The sequence below is a fragment of the Sphaeroforma arctica genome (genome assembly GCF_001186125.1).
Source record: "Sphaeroforma arctica JP610 unplaced genomic scaffold supercont1.978, whole genome shotgun sequence".
Lineage (NCBI taxonomy): Eukaryota > Ichthyosporea > Ichthyophonida > Sphaeroforma > Sphaeroforma arctica.
This window is the reverse complement of record NW_014039580.1, coordinates 4,829-13,926: the sequence shown is the minus strand read 5'-3', so window position 1 is coordinate 13,926 and position 9,098 is coordinate 4,829. Positions and strand designations below refer to the sequence as shown.

Sequence of the window (9,098 nt, the reverse complement as noted above, 5' to 3'; positions counted from 1 at the left end):
TATATATATAATATATATATATATATATATATACTAGAATATCGACGGAGTCAGTGCAACTACTTCTCAAGTCGTCAAAAATAGTTATACTTTCATTCAGAACACAAATTATTGCCCAAACTATGACTGGATACAAATAAATTCTAAATGCGCTCCATCTTGTTTTATATTAACTAACCTGTGCTCCAGGCTGCGGAGTAGTACCATTGCCTTCCTTCAACACGACCTTGACGAACCCAGACTCCTTGCCTGAGTTGATGTCGGCTACGGCTGCTGCCACTTGAGGGTTATCCATTGCGTTCGACATGTTCTTCTTGCTCGATCCAATTCCCATTGATTTATCGCGTGTTGTGTGCGACTGTGTTGAGCGAGTGATATGTATTTGTTTACAAAGGGGTTCACATCTGTGAGAGTAAATATAATTAAAGTTTAAAACGCGGTGGAATTTTAAGTTGATCAGCACTTAAAAATACAGTCTACAGTTCTACACACACTGACACAGGTCTATAATACACTACAACAGCCGACAGCAGTGTTTTACATTTTTATCATTATTGAATATTTTCACCAAATCTGAGGTAAATATATCGCAAATTAACAAACATTCGTTTCAAATTCTGTAATTGCTGGTTCCGTGGGCAGTTTGACACATAATAAAGAACCAATGAGGTTGCAAATATAAACTCGAATGGTACATGCGCTAAAATAACATATGACGAAATAGTCAAGTGGTCACTCTCTAAGGTTTAGAGTGTTAATTCTACTGAATGATGTACAATATACTTTTCAGGAAGGGCATACATTTGCGGTATACATCCGTACTTCAACATATCATACAAAACGTAGAGACATCGTTGCCAAGCCTCCACAAATGAACTGGTGTGTATGATCATACGCATACTTAAAGGAGACGCAAGACAAAGAGAAATATGTCTAGCCTACCCTTATAATATCTGGTCTGCGAGGTAGCGTACCTATACACGAAAGTGCCCAAAGTCGTCGACCAGCAAGCACACACGAAAGTCTGTACGTTGTGAATCCGGCTCAACACTACACATGAAAGTGATCCAATACACCCACATCCATTTACCCGCCGACACGAAAGTGTGCAGTACACTTACTTTAAGTACGGGTATACTATAAGTACTTACACGCTGAATTGGTCTCACAAGCACCTACTCACACAACTATACGGACTCTAAAAGTGCGTGTGCTATAAATGACTATTTATAGCCACACACTCAATAGGTGAAGAGTTAGTAGTGTTCGAGTCATGAGCGAGATGCGTCGGAATTACCCCTATACAGCATGTTATAGCAGGTGCGGCTACTTTGATCCTTATATCTAGACTAGGTACAAGTACTCGAGCGTGCTGGAAGACTTTAGTCATGCTATAATATATATATGTTTAGAATCCTTGGTCGTCTCAAACCACTATGAACACTTGGGGTGATTTACCCTGAACGTATATGTAACCTAATGCTGCAAGATATGCACTCCTTAATTGATATGTATATTGCTTTGAATATAGCCCTTTGGATGTATACCACGCCACTGTCAATATACGTCCTACATCTCCGTGTGCGTGCATTACGCAGTTGCGTTACGTGTGTGGCACCTGAGTTACGTGTGAAGACAACTACGATCGACCATGTGAGCCTCTCGCACTAACTCATTGTTTTAACGTGGGATATGTCTTATGAATTCGTAGCAACGAAGCCATGTTGTTTCCACAAGTGTACTCGCTTAAAATGCAGTTCAACCTACGTGCTGTGGCCGCATTATAGTGTAGTTGTCACGTTCCTACTAAGGACTGTACTGGAATTAGACCCCCTATATACCCCCTGTAGACCCCCGCGATCATTCAATAAAACGAATAATACTGTATGCAGTATAAAGCCATATGTATGCCAATCGCAGAGGGATGTGGTGCTGTGCATTGGGAACATGCGTATCTATTTACACTCCGTCATAAACTGTGCTCACACAGACTGCGGGTAGATCTGGCGGAGGTGTTGCGAGAGCCGCTCGATCTGTGCGAGTATGTTCTATGTAATCTTTTGTGTACTCTGAGCTGGAATGTATACACGCTTTGGTGTTTATGTTGTGAAGAGTTTCGTTGCCCGGCTACTTCCTACTGGGATTTCGTACACAGACTACCTGAGTGGTTCACAAGTGTGTGTTGTTGTGCATATAACAGTGCTATGGGCGTCATGACGACTTATTATATATTACTTAATTTCGGTAGATCAATTGTTGCCAATACCCGTCGTAACATTAACTTTGGGAACGTTTATAAAATAATTGGAATTATAATCAAACTCAACCTGTGAGATAGAGCGCGCTTAGCCGCTCCCTTCAATCGATACTGACGAGTATGAACGCGAAGTTTATGCCCTTCACTAAACCTCAGCCGTGTCTATGAGACCTGTTGTGCCTCTTGAGTGATGGAGAAAGTTTTCGGGTGCATATTGTAGGAGAGTGAGAGTACTGACTATAATAAACGTTTCTGATGAGTGTGAACGCGAAGTTTATGCCCTTTAATAACCCTCAGCCGTGTCTATGAGACCTGTTGTGTCTCATGAATGAAGGAGAAAGTTTTCGGGTACATATAGTAGAAGAGTGAGAGCACCGACTATAATAACCGTTTCTGATGGGTGTGAACGCGACTTTTATGCACTTTAATGTCCCTCATCCGTGTGTATGAGACCTATTGTACATGTTAAGTGATAGTGAACGTCTTCGGAGAATATAGTAGGAGAGAGAGAGAGCACTGTTTATAACAACCGATTACGATCTAGGCGGTTCGCCTCGTGTGACAGGACTTGCTTGTGTTTTATTAAGCTACTCCTCACTGCACAAGGGCGAGAAACACACACATAAGCTACATACATTGTGTATCCCATAATCTCTCCGTAAAAGACATCATCCTTCTCCTCATAGTTCGCTACACCCCTCCCAACATTGTCGTATGGAAGCAAAGATGAAAGTACTTTGAGCCATTATGCTGACTATTCACAAGACGCAGTGTTCTCGGTAGCTTGGCTGTGTAGGATTGATTGTTGTTCTGTATGCTATCAGCATTTTTCAGATAAGTCGGCACTACACAAGCAATCCCTTTGACGCTATAACCACAGCATACACATCCCACTCAATACGTGTCCGGGTATGGTGCCTGATAGTGGAGGATGCATTTCTAGTTGGTCACTAATACTCCATGCGACTATACGCACAGTGACAGATTAGTCTGCGCTACTAGTTAGACACCCAATCCTTGGCGTTCTTGTGTTGCGTGCTACTGTACCGTTTTCTAACCGCGTCCAGAACACACCCCTGTATGTTGCCTCGCTGCAGTGTTGTTCACACACTTGGCTGCCTTCTAGAGTGTGTTGTGGTGATGTAGTGTTGTTCGCACACTTGGCTGCCTTCTAGAGTGTGTTGTGGTGATGTAGTGTTGTTCGCACACTTGGCTGTGTTCTAGAGTGTGTTGTGGTGATGTAGTGTTGTTCGCACACTTGGCTGTGTTCTAGAGTGGGTTGTGGTGATGTAGTGTTGTTCACACACTTGGCTACCTTCTAGAGTGTGTTGTGGTGATGTAGTGTTGTTCGCACACTTGGCTGTGTTCTAGAGTGTGTTGTGGTGATGTAGTGTTGTTCACACACTTGGCTGCCTTCTAGAGTGTGTTGTGGTGATGTAGGGTTGTACACACACTTGGCTGTGTTCTAGAGTGTGTTGTGGCGTCGCAGGGTCATGCACGTATAGCCCACACTTCATAGTCACACGCAGTTCCCTTGCACCGGGTGAGCGGGTATCATCTCATATGTCTTGCTTCGAATACCACTACACCAACTCTTGTTCGAGTACACAGCTCACCTCGTATCTTTCTAATGGCAGTGGCACTCCATAAATTGACACCACTCCGTGTTTATGTATATGATTCAACGTGCACCCTACACTCACGGCATGTACATTGACAGCGTTTCACACGTTTGAATGCGATTAAACCATTTATCATTGCATCCTTATCCCCTGTAGTGCCTCTCCTAGGAATGACAACTTGTTAAAGTGGGCTGTGGTGCTGCAGGGTCCCCCACACACTCCCTATGCGTCTGGTATATTCTTCGTGGACATAACCTTCACTGACGATTTCCCATTCCGCGCCCCAAAGGTATTGTGTGCAGCGTGTGCTGCTGATGAATTGTATCACACAACAACAAAAATTTATTGTGGGTCTCAATCAAATTGTTTTTTGAAACCTCTACGCGTGCAAACCAACAGGGATTTGGTAGTAGCTTCATATGCAGTTCCGCCCAACAGAAGAACTAATTCTTGTCGATACCATTCCTTTGGTACGATCGCTTCATCCTTGTTTGGTGACAATAGCACTAGGGCAAATCATGGACGTATGCATACCCTTAGTGTCTCAGTGAGTGGTCATCTTTGATCCTATCTCGGACTTTGATTGTTTCACCACCTGCACTGCAACCGCTCGTAGAGCGTATTTCTATTCTCCTGTATGTTCACGTTGGTATTCGCCACTAAGGCGGTGGTCATACTACTCTACGTGCCAAAGTCGGAGTGGGTTGGAGATGTCAACCACGGCGGTGAGCTTCAACACAGTATGCATATGGGCTGTATACCCCGGCAAATACTGATGTGCTGCGTATTGTGTGTGGTCAAACTTATCAACAAGTCTATTCGGGACATTGTAGATATATTACGGCCACATGTGTTCTCAGTATCTACAGTATATCTGCATGTGAGGAGAATACTATTCAGAGGGAGTGATCACAGCGTATTATGATGATATGTATTTCTATTACAGTTTCTCTTCATATGAGGAGAATACTATTCAGAGGGAGTGATCACAGCATATTATGTTATGGATTTCTATTAAAGTATATCTTCATAAGAGGAGAATACTATTTAGAGGGAGTGATCACAGCATATTATGTTGATATGTATTTCTATTACAGTATATCTTCATATGAGGAGAATACTATTTAGAGGGAGTGATCACATCATATTATGTTGATGTGTACTTCTATTGGTGAAATATACACCACTTTGTGACCAATTTATAACCCATCTCTCTGATGCCCTGTTGAAGTGTCTCCTCCAGCGACTACATTTCGCACGGCACGCGAACGTCACATGTGGTTTAATCTCGTAGCATCAGTGCTTATTTGAGTCTCCTTACAGTCGTGTCCAAATGGATCATGGTTATTTCTGTATCTAGGGTGTAATATAATCGTGCTGCGTCATCTATCATTAGACGAGAGTCGGCTGCAATCTGATGATGAGAGAACGATAGAACCAGCATGCGAGAAAAAAAAGACCTTCGCTAATTCACAAAAGCAAAAATGCTGTCGATTCATAACAAGAAGAAATCTGTGTACTCAGTGCCTAAGTACTATGAGAGAGAAGTGCATCAGAAAGAACCCCAACGCGGTGTGGTACATATCTGTTAATGAGCCATCGGGATATACATGTTATCCCTTGCATACATCAAAAATACAACGAAAATACAACAAACACGGCACACTAGAGAACACAGCACACATAAAAGAGTATGAAATGTGTACCAATACCAATTGCCCTCTTGTCCTACCCTCGGCAGGTTTATTTTCGGACCCGCATCTTTCATTGCAACGTGCGTGAGACTGGGGAGTGGGTGACGGGTGACTGGCGCAGTAGTATGAGTGTCAGGGATCTTCTCAGCAACCTCAGTGCTTCGCTGCGTTTGAACTCCGGTAAGGAGCATATATACACACTGTCAATAACTGCAATGTGCCCAAGTATCGCTATACTCCTTTCGTCATATGTATGTAACATATACGACACACTCACTTGCTCATTCCTGCTTGTCACTTGCCATCGCTTCACACACTGCCCTGTGCTTGCATTGCCCCTGACATCTTCACAGAGGTGGCCGAGTTCGCCGTCACGCCGCATATGCGAGACTTGTTTGTGGACGATAGGCCGATGTACGACCACATTGCCCGTGATCACACCAGGAGATTTGCAGCCTAGATACTACCACTCCAAGATATATGATACGGCTGAAGCTTTGTGATAAGACTGTCAACACTATCGAATCGTTGAACGAAATATATCTATTATAGAATATGTAGATTAGTAGATATATTCAACCAATGTGAAGTATGACCAGCTTCAGCATAGAGTACATCATCATCAGCGTATTGGCACTGAACAATCCAGCTCCACTTTGCGCCTTGTGATCCACCAATCAGGTGCAGCTTGGCCCTCAGACGGTTTACTGACAACCCTTTACACTCCAATATACAGCTTCTATCCTCACCCGCTGATTCGCTATAATAAGGGTGTTACACGTAGCCCAACTCCAGCGAGGTGTTGTCTTTCGCACAATTGGGCGATCCACGACATACTAGGAACCCCATCTGCTTCGAAACTCTAACCTGGTTGTACTATGAACCAATCGGTATCTATGAAACAGTTGGAGACTGTGAACTGTTTGGATTTTCACACATGGCCCAGCACTCTTCCTGTCTGCGCACTCTTCTAATCTGAATCTGTGGCCGACTACAGCGAAGCACCCACCCAGTCGCATCTCCGGAGCTGTGTGATGCCATTTACTAGAAGTGAACATGCGTCAGAGACATTGCCTACCATAGTTCTCTTGCCGACACAACGGCCTAACAATAGCAGTCGGTGATAGAACGCGTTCCAGCCGTGGCCTAACAATCGCAGTCGGTTATAGAACGCGTTCCAGCCGTGGCCTAACAATAGCAGTCAGTGATAGAACGCGCTCCACCCGTGGCCTAACAATAGCAGTCCGTGATAGAACGCGTTTCACCCGTGGCCTAACAATAGCAGTCGGTGATAGAACGCGTTCCACCCGTGGCCTAACAATAGCATGGTAATCGCCATTCCCTGCTGAACATGACTGGGGTGTTGTATTCCTTCTCGATGACACCCTAAAGGATCTGCCTCGGCCGGTCTGATATTCATGAAGTACAGAGTGTGTGGAGCCATCTCACAGAAGATAGCGCAGACGAAGTTTCCTGTTTGTCTACGGGCCTGTGAATAGAACGCGCACTGCTGGAGAATCTTGAAATCCAGCTCATCTAAACATTACGCTATGTGTAATCCCATGTAGCACCACTGTGAACAACCTACTAGAGGATCTGGCTGATGGGTGCACACAGTCGTAGCCTGATCAGATGATATGAAACACATTATTGTGAGCTCGTCCAAACCTACATGCCAACCACAGAAGCATCTACTAATCAAGAACAAGTTCAGAACATATACTTCGCTACAAAGCCTAGTACCTTTCACACATCCAACGTTTTGGTGTCAGTCTCGTTTTGGGGCCCTTCTATGATCTATCCATCCCTTAACTGTCCGATGTAAGCGCACCATTGGTATCCTACAATGCCATGTTGAACTATTTTCTGTCATCAACCAGCAATCCCAAAGTGTGATCGAAACGTGGTCACTGCCGGTATGACCTATTGATTATAAATGAATACATATGAACAATTCCCACATTGCTAACACGATAAGGAATGGAGACACATGGAGTGCTCAGTTTCGCCAGTCGAAATGCTTCAACCTGAACATCATGCATGTGTTTTCCAACTAACCGAATCATCTCGATTGATTAACAAACTCTTTTGTGTGGTATTCCTATGTACACAACGGTAGTGCGAAACTTCAGAAACCCAACGGAGGAGGCCATCCGTGGGGCTTGTACTCATGCAATTAAATATGCTGCCATGCGAACAAGTTGAATCGGTGACGCGTGTGCTATTCAAGGCTTAAGAAGGCGAGAAAATTGTGAGACGAGGAAAAGAGCCCTTGAACATGTTTGTCAGAATGCACAGACAGTGTGCATTCCGTTTATTTGGGTTGTCTCTTGTCTCTAAAAACAGTTGCATTGTATCCATGCACTAAAGAGTCTAAAGTATACTTATCAGCAGGTTCACTCATCCCCGTGCTGTTATGTTCACCTATGCTAGTGTTGATATGCGACATGCTTCGACCAACTATCCGGCAGCTACAAATTCCCAACTACTTCTCTTACGGTTAGGATATGGTTGAGAGCCGAAAAAACACGCATGAGCACCCTAGCACGCACTCGGAAACCGAGTACTAATTTCACTATCGACAATATCAACGAGCTTTGCATCCTCTGATGTACATGCATATATATTATATATATATATATATACGTATTGGTATACATATATATATATATGTATTGGTATACATATATATATATTTGTATTGGTATACATATATATACGTAATGGTATACATATATTCGCATTGGTATACATATATATACGTAATGGTATACATATATATACGTGTTGGTATATATATATAAACGTATTGGTATACATATATATACGTATCGGTATCCATATATATATATATGTATTGGTGTATATATATACATGTATTCGTAGAATACTACCACAACTTAATGTCCGCCAAAATCGGCCAGAGAAATATCTGGATTAGTAACAAAGTTGATCAACTCAGTCATGCCACGGTTCTTATGTGCCGCTCCAGTCGGGTACCATTTCTCACCCGCAATACGCTTGAGCTCGGGCAGCTTTGTCCAGGGAATCTGCGAGAAATCGTGGTGTTCTATATGGTATCCTACATTCAGAAAGTACTTGTTGGCTGGTCCGTAGTAGGAGTATGTGTGAGGCATGTATCCTCGGTTCTTCATCTCATCGGAACCGTCATGCACGTGCCTTTGGATCTGGCGAGCGTTGGCCGGGTGCAGACCCTATGAAAAGAAGAAAGACCGAAGATTAGTTAATATTTCAAAATAGAGATAGTTCCATACAAAAGAGATTGAATAATAATTGGTTGCTTTTTACACCGCGCATGTCAATGGGGACAAAGATGGACAAAACAGCGTATATTTTGTATACTGCGCATATATTCATACGACTAAATTATTAAAGAAAATGCACCGAACACTGCGATAAACACGCTGCCAAACACTGCCACAGGCATTATCCGATACACAGCACCCAAGCCCTACAGCAGACAGATGTGTTGCATAAATGAACATCACCACAGCGTAAATACGG

At 43.3% G+C, this 9,098-nt stretch overlaps 3 protein-coding genes across 3 annotated transcripts in view; 1 reads left to right on the top strand and 2 right to left on the bottom strand.

Moving 5' to 3' along the window:
• SARC_09525 (hypothetical protein) overlaps window positions 1-502 on the bottom strand; it is a 2,735-nt gene extending 2,233 nt beyond the window's left edge. Inside the window, exon 1 of the mRNA XM_014296458.1 lies at window positions 179-502. Coding sequence (XP_014151933.1) covers window positions 179-334 — 156 coding nt within the window. The 5' untranslated portion in view covers window positions 335-502. The remainder of the gene's footprint in view (window positions 1-178) is intronic.
• A 4,861-nt stretch (window positions 503-5,363) lies between these two features.
• SARC_09524 (hypothetical protein) lies at window positions 5,364-6,417 on the top strand (the record flags this gene model as incomplete). Its single annotated transcript, XM_014296457.1, has 3 exons — window positions 5,364-5,456; window positions 5,621-5,753; window positions 6,310-6,417. 3 exons carry the CDS (start codon window positions 5,364-5,366, stop codon window positions 6,327-6,329), a joined length of 246 nt encoding a protein of 81 aa, XP_014151932.1. The 3' UTR covers window positions 6,330-6,417.
• A 1,870-nt stretch (window positions 6,418-8,287) lies between these two features.
• SARC_09523 (hypothetical protein) overlaps window positions 8,288-9,098 on the bottom strand; it is a 3,090-nt gene continuing 2,279 nt past the window's right edge. The window contains exon 3 of the mRNA XM_014296456.1: window positions 8,288-8,788. Coding sequence (XP_014151931.1) covers window positions 8,474-8,788 — 315 coding nt within the window. The 3' untranslated portion in view covers window positions 8,288-8,473. The remainder of the gene's footprint in view (window positions 8,789-9,098) is intronic.